Raw genomic sequence first — 18,918 nt, 5'->3', positions numbered from 1 at the left:
AGCAGAGCACAGCACTTTCACATTTGCTGGAGACAAAGCATTGTACATCGTTAAATTCGATGTCGATATCATCCAGCGATGATCTTTTCCATGACTTCTGAACGATGCATCAAAGTGGTCGCGAGTCAAGGCTCGAGTACAAATTGTCCCACGTGATCGAATCAGGGTTCGACTCGCCTTGCATCGCAAACTGCCAAAAGTCGTCAAAGGAAGTATCAAAGGTAAAATTTGGGTCGTCGATATTCATCTCTGTCTGGGCATACTGCATATGGTCGACAGTAAGGAAATTATAGCCACCGTCAGGCATTAGCCTGAGATCGTTGCTACCAGCGGAATTCGTTGGATGATTCAGATCCACGTTGTGTTTCCTCAGCACCTCGTTAAGGGAGCACCAGAATCGGCTTAGTAGTGCAGACGAGTTTCTGGCCTCTTCAAACATCTGCAAGGCAATCTTCAACTCCGATTTTATTTCAGCCTCATCTGGTTGACCTTTATTGAAACACAGATCCATAGCCATTACCACCAATGCCAGATGCGTGAAGTGCAACATTATTCCCATAAACTCTGAGCTTGCGTATGTGCACTCATGCTCTCGGAGGTACAGGAAGCCTGAAACGGCTGCACGAGCTGACTCAAGGCATGCTTGTCTCGAGTACGCATATCGAGGATCGACGGACTGTCGTAGGAGGAATCGCTGGTGGAGCTTGCATCGCCTGCTATGTGCCTCGGATGTGATGCAATACCGCGAGACAGTGATCTTGGGGTAGACGGCTTCGAACGGCTTGCTTCTTCTGCGGCTTTCGCTGTCGAATTTGAAGAAGAATGGTAGATTCGAAAGAAAATCCTGGAGCTTTTGGTCCAGTGCTATAATTTGCTCATATGGCATTTGAATCAGCTTGGATGTTTCCAATGGGACAGTATCGGTCATTTCACGACATAGATTTGCTAGCCGAAGACGTTCGAGGAAGAAGCTCATTGAAGTTGGTTGAGGACCATTTATCGCTATGGTGTCCTCACTCAAATCGACGTCCTCGTCTGCGCAATTCTTGGGTAGTCGAACATTTATATGATTGGGATGAATAAAGTACATTCCTTCTTGCGGCCCAGAAATGAATGATAAAAGCCTGGTGAACGTATTAATACCTTTTCTGGCTGCAAGGGAGAGATGATCATGTACCAGTCTGTTGAGGCTATTTGCCAGAACACCCTTCGCTTAACTTCGCGATCTATCAAGACTCGGATGCTTGTCTCACTCTCAGCAGGAGTGGTCTCGTCAGCGTCCAATTGATGTAAACGAAGCTCCCTGGCTATCGAAAGAGCAGCGGCGAACAGAATTCTACCTCTCGCAGAGAAGCCGTCCAAATGATAGGTTACGAATGACATGAGGATATACGCTTGAACATCTTCCAAGGTGCCTGAAGTGTTTCGGCGCGAGTGATCCAGTACATCCAAAGCACCTTTGATCAATGATTTCGACAGCCTAATCCCATCTTCCTTAGTAGTAGCTACTTCTGAACGTTCAAATGGCTGGTAGAAGTACGCAGAAATTGCGAAAGTGGAGAGCAGTAAAGCAGCTTGACCGGGCAGTACGGATTCATTTTGACTCAATTGAAGGTAAAAGGTCTTGGCGAGGGACTTGACTGTTGGAATATGCAATATATGGCATAGGAAGTCAACATTGGCTTCGTAGTTTTGAATGAGGAGGCTTGCGACTCGAAAAGTTGGGAAGGTCACGATATTGCTGTTTAATCCGCCGTAATAGTTGGACGCTGAAAACTGATCCTGTAGATCACTCTCAATCTCCGAGATGTGGTGTGTGTCAGTTATCCTAAAAGCTACCCTGTTGGACAAACGAGGCAGCTGTTCATTGTGAGTACGAGAAGGTTGTCTCTAGAATATGAGTGACATACCAGTGAATCGTCTCTAGTCCCGATATTTTCGATCACTCGCGAGTCTCGGTCTCTCTTCTGATGGTCATTTGCTACGATGACGCTTTCTGAGATGGGGTTGAGGGGGTGCTGTCTTGAAGCAAGATTGTCGCCAGCGGCAGGTTCAGTGGAATCTGTTTGTCTCAGCACCCTTGATTCCAGTTGTTCAATGCGTCGCAAGAGTTCCTCATTGCTCCTCGGCGTAGACGTTATGTCTGATTGTGGTTGTGGGGCAACCAAAAAGTGGCACGCAATACCCCGCGCAGTGCAGTTGGAGCATGGCTGAACACGATTGCATTTCAGCTTCTTCGATCTGCATGAACGACACGAGACAGGAGTTGGACGGACTCTCTCCGCTGGCATCTTGATACGTAAATATAGTGGGAGATAGAAACAATGAACTACCCGAAACAGCAGAAAAGTAGCACCCGTGGATGTCCGCGCTATCATATAAGCATCGGAGATAGGTCGGCGTTAAGGCCGTGCAGATCGAATGCGGTAGGTGTCGGCAAGGAAATTGGGTAGAATACTTTGAGCCCATCCGCTCGTAGCGTCCGCGGATGTCCGCGGAATGACAGGTAGTTTAGACCGAGCTATCAAACGCATATTTAAGAACGGGTTTCTAATATGTTGACGGAACACGAAAAATTCCTGAAGCTACCAAGAAAGAAACCAAGCAAGACATCTCAATCACTTGAAATTCCGAGTTCGTCATTATGCCTAAACAAGTGATTGTACAGAGTTCTATCGAGGCAGTCGAAATAATCGACACACCAATTCCCACCCCACAGCATGATCAAATCGTCATCAAAGTCATTGTTTCGGGCACCAATCCAAAAGACTGGAAATATCCGGTATGGTATGTATTTCACATCATCGACAGCTCCGAACTTCTGGCAGGAATCTTGCTTACAATCTGTTCAGGACAGGCAACCCCCAGAACAGCGGAGATGACATTGCCGGAATCATCCATTCTGTTGGCAAAGACGTCTATGAGTTCAAGCCTGGTGACCGCGTAGGAGCTCTCCATGAATTTTTCACTCCAGATGGTAGTTTCGCAGAATACGCGGTTACACGGGACTACGCGACTTTCCACCTTCCGCCTCACGTATCCTTCGAAGAAGCCGCGACTGTCCCTCTTGCAGCTCTCACTGCTGCCATTGCCTTATACGCCGACATGAAGCTTCCACCACCCTACTATCCCGTCAAGAGTTTAGCAGAAGGCGGAGAAAGAATTCCACTTCTCATCTACGGCGTCACTTCAGCCGTAGGTGCTTTTGCGGCAAAGCTTGCTCGTCTTTCTGGTCTCAGCCCTATCATTGGGATATCGGGGCGCGCCGGTGATTATGCGAAGACTTTGGTGGATTACGTGGTCGACTATCGCAACGGTGAAGACGAGCTCGTGGCCGCGGTTGAAGAGGTCCTTGCAAAGGAAGGCCTAGGCAATAAGATTCACTACGTCCTTGATGCAATTAGCGAGAACGGATCTTTGGAGGCAACGCTTCGATTTCTGGCTCCGGAAGGCACTGTCAGTACCGTGTTACCTACCAAGCTTTTTGCTAGGGATAAGGAGAACTTCAAGTGGCCATCTAGCACGAAGTCTTTCAACAGCGCTATTCCACTTGTGTTCTCTACCCACAAAGACTTTGGGTACCTTTGGTCGCGCTACATCGCTCGAATGTTGGAAGATGGGAGATTGAAGGGACACCCATATGAGGTTATTCCTGGGGGCTTGAACGGTGTCTTGACGGGATTACAGAATCTCAAAAATGGGAAAGCGAGCGCGGTGAAGTATGTGTACAGGATTGAAGACACGAAGAATGTTCCGAATCAAGGGGTAACAGGCAAACTTGGGACTGAGGAACAGGAATCAAAAGATCAACCTGCTGAGAAGGCTCATCCACTCCGCAATTTCCCCTTTTCATCCTAGAGTTATGCTATTGCCAACTTTCGGACTTTGGGATGATGATCGATAAGCTTCTTTCAACTTGAAGGAATGACTCCATCGGATCTTGATTGGATGGAGACAGCCGGTGGATTGATTTATTGCAAGGACTGATGCAATGCAAAGAAAGCCTTATCTATAACCTATCTGAGCTCCGTGTCGTTGATTATATATGCCAAAGTCAATAGCTCGATCCCCAACAATTGTGTCTTTATATCCCCAGTGCTCCACTCAAGGCTATGGCAATGACCCAAAACAAACCAGGAAGTAGTGTCGTCGTGCCAGATCCAGTAAATATAGGGCCAGTCACATTTGCAGAAGCTGCGGTTGAAGGTGGAGTCGAGTTCGAAGTCGAAGTCACTCCAGCTTTCACACCTCCACCGATATCAGTCTTAGAGGAAGTGGCACCTATGACTTTATTCAAGTTATTATTCACATCTTCAATGCTAACCATCTAAACTTACTAGAAGCAATGGCACTAGCAACCCTCCCCTTCGAGGTGGTAAACGCTCCGTCCGCTGTCTCGATACTGCTAGGCAGCTCGACCGTAGTCACGGCACCGCCTGGAGATTGAATGACAACGCCACTACTTCCCAGGCTAACAACATCATTATTTGCCAACGTGACTGGATCTCCTTCGAGGCTTGCGATCTGAGATCCGATAACCACAATTGATGCGCCTACCGTGGCTGTAACGACGTAGCCGGCGACCGCTGCTCCACCTTGCAGGGCCGGAGTTGATGATGGAATTGAGTACGTCGAGATAGCTCCACCTGAATACTGGACCACAAGACCCTCCGAACCCAGACTCGCTATATCATGTGTTCCAGCTAATGTGACAACTTCTCCTTCAGAAGTAATTGTTTGACCCTTGATGACCACTGAATTGTCTCCGGCCCCAGCGGAAATTATCTGTCCTTGTATCGTAGTGATCGGTGTCGACGTTGGGCTGGGCGCAGTAGTAGGGTTCGCAAAGAATGTGTTTTTGGAATCTGTTCCTGCAATGTAAACTCCTGACGCACCGACGGAAACAACGGCTTTGCTGCCAGCAGAGTCGGTTATTGTTGTAACTTGGCCGACGCTGGCTGTCTCATCACCTGGCAGAATGGCACCGGAGGAGCCAGCGATGGCTGATACCGTGTTGGCCCCAACTATAGCAATGGCGGTTGGTGACTTTGACGTTGGTATTGGTGTGGCTATTGGGGTCGAGCTTTGAACAGATATTTTATCGCTGTTCTGGGTAGTACTATCTAGAACGCTCGAGCTTGAACTGTCCATGGTAGAGGCTAGGATCTGTAGAGGCGTATCAGTGGATTGAGCTGCAGTGTAAGTACTTGACGCTTGATCCGGTACAGGAGAAGCAGCGACGGTTGCTGAATTGTAAGTCGATGTATATTGTACAGGAGCGGCCGAGGTAAACAATGAGTCCACTGTTGGCACAGCTCCAGGGGGGTCAAACACTCCAACCCCATAGTTACGGTTTCCGCAATGCATCCAATACGGACTGTTAATACGTCAGCATCAACGGTAGAGAGCATGTCGCAGAACTCACTAGCCAACTCGTCTGAATTCCATTGGCACCCATAATCTTGGGTTGCATCTATTGAAAACATTGCTCACGGGATGGGATTCAGTTAGAACACCTTCCGTTTTCAGGACCGACCATGACGGGCAATTCTCCAGATCACTTAATGTCAGAGGACGCGCTGGAGCTCGAGTGGTGGCTGATACATCGGCATATGGTGGGAGCGTGGAGACATCCGACAAAGCCATTGGGAATGCTTGGCTGACATAATTGGGGCCTAAAGGTCCACAAGTGTTATAGCCATACAACGTATTGACAATAAGATATACCGATGGAGACGTGCTGGATGGTTATCAATCATTTGTAAGTATCCCATCAATTGACTAGTAGGCGGAGAGAACTACTTACAGGGTCACCGACAAAGTAGGGTCGTAATACTCTGTCGCACAGTTGGAGCAGTTGCCTCTGTTTTCGGGAAAGTAGGACAAGTGGACAGTTCCAGCGAAACTAATTGAGTCAGCTGCATTCCATATGTCAATATCACAGTGGTTGATTACACGCTGCATGGATTCCAAACCGTGACATCTCCCGACAGCGATGAGCATGTGTTTCTTGGAATGCTCTGATTGCCCCATAGTGGAGCTTGGGTGATTGGGCTTGTGGCATTTGCTGGGAGCGTAGAAGACTTCAACACAGCCGCTGCTGTCATTGAGGAAGTCTGAAAAGAGGAGACGGCGGTCGCTAATGTGGAACTAGATTTTGTAGGCGCAATGAAAGTCGTATTTGTAGATGAATGCACGGAAGTCGCTGAGCGTCTTCTAAGCACTGCAACAGATAAGTATCGCATTCGAATAAGGGAAACGAAGACATACCATCTGCAGAGCACGAATCGATTGTCGACATCAATAAAATGGCCGATGCCAGCAATTCATTGCGAGCAAGGAGCAACCGCATGATGACTTGAGAGAAACGACAGGAGACGAAGTGATGAGCAAAAGGAGTGCGATTAATGTTGGAGGGAAGAAGTATTCGTACCTTCAAATCACTCCCCTTAAAAGATTACCAAAATTGAGTAGAGCGAACAAGCCAGGGTCATCTGCTATACATCTGACCTCGTAATACAGAGCCGCAAATCTGCCTTGTGGGAACTGTAGAGCAGGGCTGAGGGATTGAGATTAACAATAGAAAACTTCCCCTGCATGCACAGGTGCATGATTTCGCCTCGGCACGAAATCTATAACGGTGTTTGTCAAGCCTTTGATTTCGACCAGCAACTGTCCTGACTGAGCGCTGGAGATGGTTTGACTGCCATGTATGTACTAGTGGGATATGTGAACTTTTTCCATGGCATTTTTCATGTGAATTTTCAAGTAATTTTTCAATAAAAAATAAAATTAGGAACTATTGCACTACTGCAACATTGTACTATATCGCACTATTGCACTGCACTGCACTGCATTGCATTTCACTATATTGCACTGTACTACATTGTGTTGCACTACACTGTGTTGCACTGTACTGTACTGCACTGTACTGCGCTGCACTACACTGCACTGCCTTCTACTAGCACGCTGTACTGCAAGTGAGGGCAGGTGAGGCTAATTGATGCAATGAGGCTAGTAATGGCAATAAGTGCAATTAGGAGACATTAAGCTTTAGAATAGGGGGTGGCAAACCTAATTTAGCTAAATTCTACAGAATTATTAGGCAATTTTATTTATTTTTTCGGATTTTATGGGGAAAAAATCTATTGAAATTCTTTAATTCTATAAAACTCTAAGACTTCTACGGAATTGGTCAAAATTCCTATGAAAACGGGTGTAACAGAGCCGGTTCTGCCGTCGCCCCCAATTTCTATTTTGTATCCACACTTTCCCGAATCAAACGACACCTCAAACTAGGGTGTTCAATCCTGCGGGACCATGGCATGGCGTAGAATTTCTACACGAACTTTTCTGCGCGCTTTGAGATTGGCATTAGTTGCCCCTGAAAGTAGTGGCTGTCTCCTTTTTCTCGCTGTCTTTTGATTGTCCCTCGAAAAAGAAGTAGGTGGTCCCGCAAGACTGTACCCTCAACTCTCTTTCTATCATCCGCAAAATGTTTGTCGTGGCTCTCAGTATTTTTCGTTATGCGGTACCGTTTTCGCGATCTTTTGGCAAGCACGTGGCTGATGCTGGAGGTGCTTGCCGTCAAAAGTCTCCAAAGCACTCTCTCCAGTGACGAATCTTTCTTTTGGAGGCGAGGAAATAATACAGAACTAATACCTGCGCCAATTGTGGTTCCACCAAGTCAATACTGTCAGTCTTGTTGTTTTGCCATCTGTTACTATTCTCTACTTTATTTGGACTAACAGCAAATCCAGGGGATGGCGACGACGGTCAATGGTCTTCCTTCACGCTGAGAATTGGTTCCCCAGCCCAAGATGTGCGTGTGCTCATCTCAACAAATTCTCCTCAAACAATCGTCGTGTAATCGGAAGGTTGTACAGCACAAGCAATAAGTCCGCTGCCAGCAAACTGTGCAAGCTCTCGAGGTGGTCTCTTCACACCTAATTCATCGACGACTTGGAGTGACCAGGGATTGTATGGAATCTATGGGGATGGGATCGGATTCGAAGCAAACTTTGGGTATGTGCAGAATGCCGAGTATGGACTTGAAACCGTGGGCGTGGGCTTTGTGGCAGGAGGACAAAATGGGCCAACTTTGAAGAGTCAAACTGTAGCTGGAATCGCTTCTGCGTCACCAATTTACATGTGAGTCTAAGTTCTACTCTGTCATAGCAGCGTTAATATGTTCTCAGGGGTATTTTTGGTCTAGGGACACAGCCAATAAACTACTCAACGATTGGCAACTCTTCTGCACCGTCGTACTTCACAACCTTGAGGTCGCAAAATTTAATCCCCAGCCTAAGCTGGAGTTACACTGCCGGGGCAAAATATCGTGAGTTGCTATCCACGACTTTACATTTCGGTGCTGACAAGAGAGTAGGTCTCAAAGATGGTCAATATGGCCAGTTGATATTTGGTGGATACGATACATCCAGGTTCACACCAAATACAGCAGCTTTTACTTTGGCTGGAGACATAAATCGAGACATAGTTGTTGCTATCCAATCAATCACATTCAGTGGCACCACCCAGGCCAGTCTTCTCCCTGCACCTATCTACGCCTTCATTGAATCGACGGATCCAAACATATGGCTTCCAATAGCTGCCTGTGAAGCTTTTGAAAAGGCATTTGGCCTTTCGAGGGACAATACAACAGGACTCTATCTAATCAACAGTACTCACTACACAGCACTTCAAAATTCCGATACTCAAGTCACCTTCTCGTTAGCGGACAGTCTTTCAGGAGGTCAGACAGTGAACATTGTTTTTCCCTTCAGCGCATTCGCACTTTCGGCAACTTATCCATTCACTCCGAATGCTACATATTATTTCCCGTTGAAGGTCGCTGCCAATGACACTCAATACACATTGGGAAGAACCTTCTTGCAAGAAGCGTGAGTCTTTCTACTCTGCAATTCAGATGCCATTCTAAAGTACTTCAGATACCTCACAGTAGACTACGAGCAAGGAAACTTTTCAGTCAGCCAGTGTCTGTGGAGTGATGCAGCAACCACCGAGCTCACAGCTATCATATCCTCGTCGTATCACACAAACTCTTCATCATCACCATCCAGTTCCGACATAACTTCGTCAAACTCTGTGTCCACAGGGGTCATTGTTGGAATAGTCGTTGGAATAGTCGTTATCATCGCAGTTGCGATTCTTGCATTCTTCCTCTTCAAGCGGAAGAGGCGACCTCTATCAACAACTCCTACTGAGGATGTCGCTTTAGCAGCACGCGACAAAATCAAAGCAGACGAAGATAAGATGTCTCTCTATCCTCCCGGTTCGCCTTCACCAGGCTACAAGAAGGATGATCCCGCTTCCTCTATCTACCGCTCTTCGTCCATAGTCAACAGCGAACTAGGAACCGGCGGTGAGATTCACCAGCTACCCGAAGCACACCATATGGGTAACGAAGACTACCTCACAGCAACGCGGAGAATGGAGAGTCAGAGGAGAGTGGCGGAAATCGTTGAGTTGGGAGGGAGGGCAATGATGTATGAGGTTATGGGTGATCTACCCACACCGGTTGAGATGGATGATCACCACAGCAGGGAAGGGCTATTATTGAGTCCTAGCAGAGCGACTAGTGCGGATCGGAGTAGACCTACAAGTAGTCGAAGCCAGAAGAGTAGGGTTACAGGGCCAGTGTCGGATACACTTACGAGTTAAAGCTTCATTTAGTTTACTGGTATGGGAATGGAATTTTGGAAGCCGAACATTATAGAAGCCATTATACATAGATTTGTTCATGAAGAAAGAACCAAATCGCCCGTCTAACAGTAATCATGAATACTGAAGAACGGGAAAGACTTCGCAGATCTACCAGTTCTACCAGACTTGCCAGACTTTCGGGAGATAACTGTAACCCTGCAGCTGTCTGACATTGAAAGTCGAGAACTAGAAGACGCTTGCATAAGCACGGTAGCATGGGATTTATGACAATATCACGTGCTTTAGCTAAAACTTGTTCCAGATCCTGTTTCTCCTGACGCTGACTGAAACTCAATTAAAAAGGAGCTGCTTGACTGTTAATGATGTGGATGTAGATTAAAGCTGGTTTTCCAGTATTTCTATTTGCTCTATTTTGAGATGCCTGTGTGAGCGACACGGAATTCCTAAGTTTTACCTATTTGGGGCGCGACACGGAAGTCCGATGTCTTTTCCATGGTATCATCTGCTGCTTCAGGAGGTACGAGAACAACGCGATGAACAATAATTTCAGGCAGATTTATGACGTGGGATCAGCAGAGAAATGAAGAATTATTAACCTCAAGTGCATATATATGTGAGGGTGAGTCTGCCAATTTTCCATTCCACGCTCTTCATATTTGATATTCTCGAGCTACAGTACCTACACTGCGATCATCTCGACATTCGAACAATCTTACTTTTCTTCTATCTCTCACAAACTCTCAGAAAATGCCATACTTCCAACCCAACCTCACCCTCCCCTCCTCACTCTCTTTCCACAACAAAACAATCTTAATAACAGGCGCCTCCGCCGGCCTTGGCCTCGCAGCAACCAAAGCCCTCCTCCACCACGGCGCCAAAGAAGTAATCGCCGCCGTCCGCAACATCTCAAAAGCAAAAGAAGCAACCTCGAAATTCCTCTCCGACCCCGAACTGAAAAAGACAAATCCACAAGCCAAAATCACAATTCTGCATCTCGATCTCGAGGACTACGCAAGTGTTCTCAGTCTTGCTCAGGAAGTCAAGAAGCGCTATGATGGCAAGTTGGATATGCTACTCCTGAATGCCGGGACGGGGAGCTTGAAGTGGGAACGTGCGGCGAAATCGGGGCACGAGAAGACGATCCAGGTTAATCTCCTATCACCTGCTTTGCTTGCTGTGGAGCTGTTGCCCGCCTTGGATAAGACGGCAACCATAACGGGTGTCCCATCGCGCATTACGTGGGTTGGAAGTTTTGTGCAGTTCGATCATACTCTTGAGAAGAAGCCCATAGAAGATGTTGGGAATGTGCTGGGGCATTTTGATGATGAGAGTAAGTTCGTGTCTATGGGGCGGTACTCTGATTCGAAGCTTCTGGGGACAATCTTTGTTGAGCAGTTAGCGGGGTATGTTGATCCGGGGAAAGTGGTTGTTAACGATGTATCGCCTGGGATGGTGAGGACTGGGTTTGGAGAGTATCCCCTGTGGTTGAGAGGGATGTTTACTGTATTCTTTGGGCTGAAGGCTAGGAGCGTTGAGGAGGGTGCGAAGACTTATCTCTATGCTTTGGCTGTTGCGGGGAAGGAGTCGCATGGGAAGTACTTGAGTGATAATCTGATAACTGAGTGAGTTGTCTTCTGGATTGTGCTGAAATGGAAAAGCACGTATACTGACCATCTGAATAGGCGTGCTCAGATCATAAGTACATCTGTGGGGAAAGAACTCCGAAAAGGGCTATGGAATGATATGTGGAAGGATTTCTTGAGGCAGGATGGAAAGCTGGAGCCTCTAAAGCCTCGAGTTTGGTAATGGGGAGTCTGTGTTGTAGATACTTCCATGCCTTGCTCAAGTTTTGTGACCTACTTCTTATGGTGTTCTCTTGCTTATAGCTTTAGTTGGTGGATGATCCGAATGATGAAAGTATGAGGTGCTATTCAAACCAACGTGCTACATAAAGCAACGAGTATGCCAAACTCATCGATCTCCCTCTGCCACTTATCAATTCTGTCCGCTATTCTGGACCCATCCTCACGGTAAACAGAGTCATTATAGCCACAGTGCTGCTTGTTATGTCGCAATAAATGGCCGTATTTCAATCTCTCCTCGCCGGCACGATTCGAAATGATACTTTCTCGATCTTGGGCTATCAAATCAAACTCTCTACTCCATGATGTCTCATCTCTGGCCTCCCAAAGTATTTTCGCAGCAGGAAGGTCCACGTCTTCAAAGTCATAACCATCCTCACGATCACAAGGAAGCCCAAAATCGACATCGAAATGGAGTGCGAGAATGAAGTAGACGATTGCGGTTCGCAATTTGGATTCGGCAAAGATCCAATCGTCCCATGTCGGTCTGCTTCCGCTTGATTGTTCGACAGTCACAAAACCGGGATGTATTTGATTGAGTACCTTGAAAACCGCCCTAAGGTAAACAATAATGTGACCGAAGCATGTGGATGATGAGTCAGCACACTCTCGGCTTCTGTGGCTAGCATGAGAAGGTACATCGTTATAGCTTGCGCTGACGCAAGGTGCAGCGACCTATCTAATGATCCGCGTAGGTCATAGATTCTCTCTTGCTCGGAAGCAATGGCATCCCAGAGAGAAGCGTCCTCGTGAATTTCGCGCGCAGAAAACTGTCGAGTGATACTTTGACAGATTATGATTGGATTCTCTGAGCTGGACCGTTGGAATGCCGAGCGATGAATGAATGGTGGACAAGAGACCTCGTTCATTCGTCTCTCAGGAAATGACCGTAGCATTTGAGATATGAGCTTACTGATAAGCTCCATCTGACCAGTTTTCCGTCTCTTGGGACGAAGTAAATGAGAAGAGAAGGAGGGGCGCAGCTCTGAAGATCCCGTTGTGAACGGCATGCCTAGCTGTCCCGACGCGCCATCTGATGCTTCTCCATGCTTCGTAGAGGTAAATTCCCTCATCTCTGATGACAAAGGGGTAGATGTTCTTGGTGCTACACTCGACGGACATGCTTCAAACGTAATGAACAGGCCAGATCTCAAAGAGGCGCCTTGTGAAAGCTCTCGAGGAGCCACGAGCGACCTAGGGGCCTGGTTTTGAGGCTTCGACCGAGTTGCTGAAAGACGAGACTGCCCTTCCCTTGCTGTAGGTGATAGAGACTCACTCGTGTAAATACAGCTCTTCCCTCTCCTTTGACATGGCTCACAAGTTGGGACACACGAATCGCACCGAGACTTGGCGCGGATGCAATGCAGGCATGACTTTCGCCGCGGCGGAGGTGGGCACGCGCGCCTGTTCCGGCAATAGCGCTCATGTCTCCCGGTAGAAGCTTCTGCAATGATCTATGTCAGTACGAGAATTACGTCGAAGGCAAGATAAGCTACTGTTTTGGAAAGATTTTCCACAAAGGCGACATCTGGAGCTGGCTGCTGCCGCGGGAGCTGGCGGTTCGGGCGTTGAGGGCATAATCCACTTTTCAGATATAAAATATCAAAGGAGAAAGAGACACGCAATCTTGCCTTGATTCAGTCCGCCGACGTTTCACACAAGCACGTAAGCACAACAACCAAACAAGGAAGTCGAGATTCTGCTGACTAATGTACCTAGGTATACCAAGAAAGCCAACCAATCATAGGAACACAGCCACCTCCTTTCCTACGACCACCACTTCTATAGCAATACTGTAATTGGAAGATAAAATCATGTTGTCCCAGTGTCTGTAACAGTGTAAAGTTGTATGAATAGCAAAAGCAGTCTCTTTGAGATAGAGAGGACTTCACATCGTTGCGCGCCCTTTATCCTTCTTACCTTACATTTGCGACTTAAAGCTGGACGTTCTAGCTCTTCTTTAGTACTATTTTGGGGACCTAGTATGTGTGTACTTCCAGTATTGTTGTTCTGAGAAAAGAATTCACGGATGGAGAAGTCGTGAAAAAGAGCCGGACAAACTAACTCTTGCATCGCACCTTCCTATTCTTATCAATATTTAAGCTTCGATAACCAATCGTATTCACTGTATTTGAACGAAGAGCCAAACGAGCCAAACGAGCCAAACTCGACTAGCGTACTATTCGCTCTATATATACAGCCCACCGATCTTGCTTCGCCATTCTTTTTTCTTCTCCAGACAACAACAACAAAAGACTTCGCGCGGAAGCTGCTTGATCTATCTCCAACCTTTCAAACACTGTACATCATCTCAGTCTCTTGTAACCCGACATCTTCGACAACGACATTCGACCGGGCAAGTTCCTCCAGCACAGCATACGCGTCAGCTTCACTCCTCTTGTCCTTCAGCATCACGCGACTTGCGCTCCGCGTCTACACAAACCTCCTTCGCCACACATCTACACACTATCACAACCCCCTCGCCATCGCCATGTGCAGAACCATCCACATGACCTTCTCGCTTTGCGGCCACACCGCTACCTCTCACGAGACCTGCAAAGCCAACGATATCCTGGGTCGCTCAACAAATGTTCAACATTGCCGGGATCATACGAATGATGATGAGTCGCTCGACTTTCGCTGCCGCGTTTGTGCCGACGAATACATGAAGGCTGCTGTTAAGGAAGTCGAGGAATGGAGAGCCAAGCGCTGAGTGGTTACAAGATTGTGCGAGCTGCGAGACTGGTAGGTCGATCTGCTTGATGTCTGTCTATTTTACTGACGTTTTTGCTCTAGAATTGTGGATATTATGCTTTCGAGGCTGATTTCGACTTCAGTTCTTTCCTTGCGGCAGGACATTTTGGTCTTTCGATGTGATAGGATAGGATGGGACATTGCGACGGGCCTGGATAGATATGGTCATTTCTCTTTCTCTTGTGAGCGCTTTGCGGACCTGGTAAGTCGTCACCACTGCTGGGACATTCGAGAACTAAGCTGATCTTTGGATGTATTTCGCGGTTCACCTTCAGTTTGTGCACATTAGAACTGAGCATAATCAAAGACCTTCAAGCAAAACTTTATTCTCCCTGTGACAATGTCTGCATCAAAGTGAAAATATCTAAGTGCCTCATGGAGTTTATCTTTCTCCCCAGCTTTGTGAAAAAGGGGGGAATAGACGAAATTTATGCAGATTAACCTAGCTTGAAGAGGAATAGTGCAGATCTTATGCATAGTTATGGCGTAGCTGCATAAAATGACAGAAATATGAGACCTGGTGCTTGAATTTGAAGAGAGTACACAAAATTTGTGCGAAGATTTAATGTCCATCTACAATTAAGCACTTTAAAGCGTCATAAGTTGTCTCCTCTTCAGGTTCAAGTAAAATAATTGAAAGGCAAGAAACTAGCATAGGATCATATTGTACGTACTGGTATTGGGGATTAGCAGATGTTGGAGATGCTCAGAATCATCACATGGTATCATCCCTTCCGAATCATCCAGAGCAAGGCGAAGGATATGTTGTGACTATGTCGTATTATGTTTTATAGGAAGCTATAGCCACCAAACTTCAGGAATATACCACAGCATATCAAACTCCCAGTCGCCCAAAACACATTCAATTCTATGACAGACCAGATCCAGAGACATCCTAGAGGGGGGGATTGTTTCATGACTGCATAGTATGAATGCACGTTCGTGATATATATCAAATAGCACCCTGCTGCCACACTGCCTGCGAAGAAGAACAGTTGGTGTACGAGGGGTTGTATTCGAGTAGGGAGGGTCGGTAGAAGAGGTGAGGGAGTGGGATGAGAATGGAGGGAATAGATCAGGAGAAGGATAACTAGATACCGTTAGCTGTGAGTCGAAAGAAGAATTTGGAGGACGTACTGGGAAATGCCTGTGCAGAACGGTTGACAATGGCATTCCATTTAATCTCAACGGCATATTGATGTGCAACCAGAACATCGAGAGTGAAGTGGAGCATTGTCAAGCTGATGCTCCATAACACCGATTCTCCGAGCCTGCCGATCAAGGGTTCTCCATTTTCATCTAGTCCTTCCCTCTCTTCTTCATCTTCTCCTACTGGAATCTTCAACAATCCACGCTTCTCTGCGATATCGAGAAGCGTCTGTTGGGAAGGGTCTGGTCCTGATCGATCGGGTTGTTTGAGCTTGATCTTCACATCCTTTTCTTTGCGTTGTCGTGCCATTTTCGTGGGTTGTCAGTCGTTATGTTCTTCGTCCGATATTCCCGAGTCTTCCCAATGTCTCATCTCATCCCATCAACGTGGTCCTGGATGCCATCAAACACTTCCTGTCATACAATCACAGCACTGCAAAGCTCTTCGTGTCAATTGTTGTCTCATTGAAAGTGGGAATAAGCTTTATGAAGGATTCGGATCGAATCTCACCTGCGTCTGTGGTGCAACTTTAAAAACAATGGCCGCCGCTTGGTCGCGTCCGCAGAATTAATCCCGGCCCGTCAAAAAGTTTAGCGCGGAAAGTCTAAATTCTCTCTCTTAACTGTTTAAGGTTAAACTCCCCTCACTCAGCCCCATCCCATCTCCAATTTCGCACCCGAGAAACGGAAGGAAGGAACCTTGCACTTGGCCTGGAACTTCTTCAATGCGCAAGGTGGCTTCTCCTATCTGAACTCTTATCCAGATCAGATCCATAGCCATATTACATTCTCAACAACGAACACGCGACCACTCTCTATTCAAAACATACAGCAGTTCAGTTGAGCCTCACGATACACACGACAGTGGATCCCGCATTGGCACCATGCAATGGCTCACCGTGTCCCTGCTACCGGTCGTCATCGTCGCGTGCTGGTTATACACGGTGCACGTTGCGCGGGTCAAGTTCCCCAAGCTGCGGAACAAGAGGATATGTCTCCTGATTGCGCATCCGGATGACGAGGCTATGTTCTTTGCGCCGACAGTATTGGCTCTGACGGAGCCCAGTCTGGGCAATCATGTTAAGATGTTGTGTTTGAGTAGTGGTAGGCTTTACCCCTCTTTCGCCCCGTTCCGCGACGGATACCCTAATACTTCATAGGCAATGCAGATGGATTGGGAGAGACTCGAAAGAAAGAATTGATCAAGAGCGGACTGGCTCTCGGTCTGCGGCAAGAAGACGACGTATTTGTCGTCGAGAGCCCGTAAGCACCCCTCCCCTCCCCCTCTGCCACATGCGGGAGCTAATTGTCCGTGGTTCAGGGAGTTCCAAGATAGCATGACGACAACATGGGATAAAACGAAAATAGCCACCCTCCTCTCCTCGGCTTTCGCGCCTAATCTCTCCAAACCAATGAAGAACAAATCCATCGACGCCCCCACCGCGACAATCGACGTTCTCATTACCTTCGATTCGCATGGTATCTCCTCTCACCCGAACCATATCTCACTGTACCACGGTGCACGTCATTTCATCGCAAGCTTAATACACAATCGCCCTGGGTGGGCTAGCCCGGTGGATCTATATACTCTTACCACCGTTCCTTTGGTGCGAAAATACTCTGGGTTCTTGGATAGTATGGTGAGTCTACTGGTGATGATGGTAGGGAAGAAGAAAATGGGGGAGCATCCAAGTCCCTTGATGTTTTTGAGTGGACCGCAGGAATATGGTGTTGCGTGGAAGGCGATGACGAGTGCACATGTGAGCCAGATGAAGTGGTTTCGCTATGGATGGATAAGTTTGAGTCGGTATATGACGGTCAATGACTTGAGGTTGGAGGAGGTTAAGTCGAAATAGAGTATGGGAAGAGAAGAGGTGTGTGTTGATAGGATTGGGAGATTGTTTTTATGGCATTACGGCATATATGGCAGATTGTGCATATGGTGGTGGATATACCCCGAAATAATACATAAATCACCTCCATCTCCCCGTCTGCTCTTCAGATGTGGTCGAGAAATTTTGCATTCTGTTATCGCCCAATTGTAATACTTGGATTGGGTTTTGTCTCATTGTATTTCTTCATTGGTGGGGAAGTTTCCTCCGATTATGCGCTGAGTGGCTTTCCTCTCTCTTTTTTTCTCTTGGGCGGCGAATGAAACGCTTTCTGTTCGGTTGTCTACCAATTATACACATCTTACAGCAGCTGGTTCATTTTCAACTGAGCAGAAGCCGGTCGTATCCTTTGGAAGCATATCTTTCTTTCGCAAAATTCATACGTTACTTCACCAGTTCTTGCATTCTATTTCCCATCACTGCCATTACCTTGCGTTCCCTTGGAGTCTACAATCCTCTTCTTTTCCCCATCATTCTCCTCCTGATCCACCTCCTCCAACCCCCAATCGTCCCCAGTCGCATCACACAATCTATTTCCCCTCCCCTGCTAACGCGCCACAAACACCTTGATTGCCTCAACTATACCATTTGTCCCCGCCTTGTTCTTCTCCACCTGACCTCGGAGGTGTTGGTGCTCGTCCAGGAGCATTTTGAAGATATTCGGCTGGTAGGTTTTGATGGTTTTGAGGAGGGTGTGGACCCGCACTCAGGAGGGGCTGTCGTGGATATGGTGGCCATGGAGATCTAGTTGGGAAGTGTGGTTGAGGGTGGACTTAGGTTTAGATTTATGGGCTCGTTGTCTTTACTAAGTGAGATGTGTTGTTCTGATGTTCGAATCCGAAGACGTGGTATTGTTTTCATGTCATTATCCTGGCTGATAATTCATGCGTCTTTGAGTCTTTAAAGCGACTGTTAAAGTGTTGAGTCCTAGGGACTTCTTGCTGGTTTTTAGTTATCTCTACTCGGCTTAAGTGTTTTTTCTCGAACCGTATTTGTTGTTTCTTTTGATTCGTATTAATTTTAGCATTCTATAACTTATCAGCATTGAACAGCATGTTCCTAAGTCTCGCCTTAGGAGCAGTCTCTTCGCTGAGGCCTTCAGAAGATTGAGTGTCACGTGAGTCCATCTCGGAAGCATGGTTTTTCCGGTTCTTAATACTTTGCGCCTCCCGAAGCTTCCTTGTTGCTTTAAAGATCCGAAGGGTCAAAGAGATATATTTTACCCATGCTCATCTCTGGGTAAAAAGCATGAGGGAGCTAGTCTTAAATATCACGTGCGCAACTGCAAACCTGGACCATCGTTGGACGCGGACAGAAAAATTGAACACTAATAGGATTGGCCAGGATGCTCACCCTATCTCATTTTTATGACTGAAGCTTTGCTTAAGATAAAGAAGAAAGGAGGAGAAAAAGGGTTTCCAGCGAGTAATTTAACGGCCGATCTCCTAAAGCTTTGATCATTTTTCTTAGATCTGAGGCGTTCGGTGGTACCGAGTGAAATCTCTATTCCCCCACACTTATACCGACAATAATCTACCATAAGGCGGGAATATCTCGTATGTGGCGCTTGTTTCTCC

At 47.0% G+C, this 18,918-nt stretch overlaps 9 protein-coding genes across 9 annotated transcripts; 5 read left to right on the top strand and 4 right to left on the bottom strand.

Moving 5' to 3' along the window:
- Nucleotides 1–109: 109 nt before the first annotated feature.
- LY89DRAFT_597337 (uncharacterized protein) lies at nt 110–2,291 on the bottom strand (the record flags this gene model as incomplete). The annotated part of the gene is made up of 3 exons (XM_018209975.1): nt 110–1,124; nt 1,178–1,860; nt 1,911–2,291. 3 exons carry the CDS (start codon nt 2,289–2,291, stop codon nt 110–112), a joined length of 2,079 nt encoding a protein of 692 aa, XP_018064470.1.
- Nucleotides 2,292–2,540: 249 nt separating this feature from the next.
- LY89DRAFT_656750 (GroES-like protein) lies at nt 2,541–4,081 on the top strand. The gene is made up of 2 exons (XM_018212400.1): nt 2,541–2,787; nt 2,853–4,081. Exons 1-2 carry the CDS (start codon nt 2,645–2,647, stop codon nt 3,856–3,858), a joined length of 1,149 nt encoding a protein of 382 aa, XP_018064469.1. The 5' UTR covers nt 2,541–2,644; the 3' UTR covers nt 3,859–4,081.
- A 3-nt stretch (nt 4,082–4,084) lies between these two features.
- On the bottom strand, nt 4,085–6,352 carry LY89DRAFT_740507 (uncharacterized protein; the record flags this gene model as incomplete). Its single annotated transcript, XM_018220598.1, has 6 exons — nt 4,085–4,281; nt 4,338–5,377; nt 5,426–5,740; nt 5,807–5,905; nt 5,956–6,223; nt 6,271–6,352. The coding sequence occupies 6 exons, from the start codon at nt 6,350–6,352 to the stop codon at nt 4,085–4,087; spliced, it is 2,001 nt and encodes a 666-aa protein (XP_018064468.1).
- A 1,626-nt stretch (nt 6,353–7,978) lies between these two features.
- On the top strand, nt 7,979–9,213 carry LY89DRAFT_540757 (uncharacterized protein; the record flags this gene model as incomplete). Its single annotated transcript, XM_018208166.1, has 4 exons — nt 7,979–8,151; nt 8,199–8,264; nt 8,316–8,900; nt 8,949–9,213. Coding segments are annotated over 4 exons (1,089 nt in total), but the record flags the coding sequence as incomplete, so codon positions are not given.
- Nucleotides 9,214–10,431: 1,218 nt separating this feature from the next.
- LY89DRAFT_675597 (NAD(P)-binding protein) lies at nt 10,432–11,490 on the top strand (the record flags this gene model as incomplete). Its single annotated transcript, XM_018213523.1, has 2 exons — nt 10,432–11,306; nt 11,367–11,490. The coding sequence occupies 2 exons, from the start codon at nt 10,432–10,434 to the stop codon at nt 11,488–11,490; spliced, it is 999 nt and encodes a 332-aa protein (XP_018064466.1).
- A 284-nt stretch (nt 11,491–11,774) lies between these two features.
- Nucleotides 11,775–13,177, bottom strand: LY89DRAFT_270009 (uncharacterized protein). Its single transcript, XM_018206358.1, has 2 exons — nt 13,043–13,177; nt 11,775–12,990 (listed from the first exon to the last, which is right to left on the bottom strand). The coding sequence occupies exons 1-2, from the start codon at nt 13,122–13,124 to the stop codon at nt 12,059–12,061; spliced, it is 1,014 nt and encodes a 337-aa protein (XP_018064465.1). The 5' UTR covers nt 13,125–13,177; the 3' UTR covers nt 11,775–12,058.
- A 1,803-nt stretch (nt 13,178–14,980) lies between these two features.
- Nucleotides 14,981–16,046, bottom strand: LY89DRAFT_270036 (uncharacterized protein). The gene is made up of 2 exons (XM_018206359.1): nt 15,438–16,046; nt 14,981–15,390 (listed from the first exon to the last, which is right to left on the bottom strand). The coding sequence occupies exons 1-2, from the start codon at nt 15,757–15,759 to the stop codon at nt 15,089–15,091; spliced, it is 624 nt and encodes a 207-aa protein (XP_018064464.1). The 5' UTR covers nt 15,760–16,046; the 3' UTR covers nt 14,981–15,088.
- Nucleotides 16,047–16,177: 131 nt separating this feature from the next.
- LY89DRAFT_269971 (LmbE-like protein) lies at nt 16,178–17,453 on the top strand. Its single transcript, XM_018206356.1, has 3 exons — nt 16,178–16,553; nt 16,610–16,712; nt 16,771–17,453. Exons 1-3 carry the CDS (start codon nt 16,334–16,336, stop codon nt 17,303–17,305), a joined length of 858 nt encoding a protein of 285 aa, XP_018064463.1. The 5' UTR covers nt 16,178–16,333; the 3' UTR covers nt 17,306–17,453.
- On the top strand, nt 17,453–18,214 carry LY89DRAFT_269974 (uncharacterized protein). The gene has a single exon (XM_018206357.1). It carries the CDS (start codon nt 17,601–17,603, stop codon nt 18,087–18,089), a length of 489 nt encoding a protein of 162 aa, XP_018064462.1. The 5' UTR covers nt 17,453–17,600; the 3' UTR covers nt 18,090–18,214.
- The last annotated feature ends 704 nt before the right edge of the window (nt 18,215–18,918 follow it).

This window comes from Mollisia scopiformis (genome assembly GCF_001500285.1).
Source record: "Mollisia scopiformis unplaced genomic scaffold LY89scaffold_27, whole genome shotgun sequence".
NCBI lineage: Eukaryota > Fungi > Ascomycota > Leotiomycetes > Helotiales > Mollisiaceae > Mollisia > Mollisia scopiformis.
The sequence above is the reverse complement of the archived record's forward strand: the minus strand, read 5'-3'. Positions and strand labels throughout refer to the sequence as shown.

Bases quoted from the DNA above. Each gene is read 5' to 3' on its own strand.
- LY89DRAFT_656750 (XM_018212400.1), top strand. From the start codon at position 2,645: ATGCCTAAACAAGTGATTGTACAGAGTTCTATCGAGGCAGTCGAAATA. The intron at 2,788-2,852 runs GTATGTATTTCA...CAATCTGTTCAG, and splicing joins GACTGGAAATATCCGGTATG to GACAGGCAACCCCCAGAACA.
- LY89DRAFT_270009 (XM_018206358.1), bottom strand. From the start codon at position 13,124: ATGCCCTCAACGCCCGAACCGCCAGCTCCCGCGGCAGCAGCCAGCTCC. The intron at 12,991-13,042 runs GTAGCTTATCTT...AGATCATTGCAG, and splicing joins TGGAAAATCTTTCCAAAACA to AAGCTTCTACCGGGAGACAT.
- LY89DRAFT_270036 (XM_018206359.1), bottom strand. From the start codon at position 15,759: ATGGCACGACAACGCAAAGAAAAGGATGTGAAGATCAAGCTCAAACAA. The intron at 15,391-15,437 runs GTACGTCCTCCA...AACGGTATCTAG, and splicing joins TTCTGCACAGGCATTTCCCA to TTATCCTTCTCCTGATCTAT.
- LY89DRAFT_269971 (XM_018206356.1), top strand. From the start codon at position 16,334: ATGCAATGGCTCACCGTGTCCCTGCTACCGGTCGTCATCGTCGCGTGC. The intron at 16,554-16,609 runs GTAGGCTTTACC...AATACTTCATAG, and splicing joins GATGTTGTGTTTGAGTAGTG to GCAATGCAGATGGATTGGGA. The intron at 16,713-16,770 runs GTAAGCACCCCT...TCCGTGGTTCAG, and splicing joins GTATTTGTCGTCGAGAGCCC to GGAGTTCCAAGATAGCATGA.
- LY89DRAFT_269974 (XM_018206357.1), top strand. From the start codon at position 17,601: ATGAAACGCTTTCTGTTCGGTTGTCTACCAATTATACACATCTTACAG.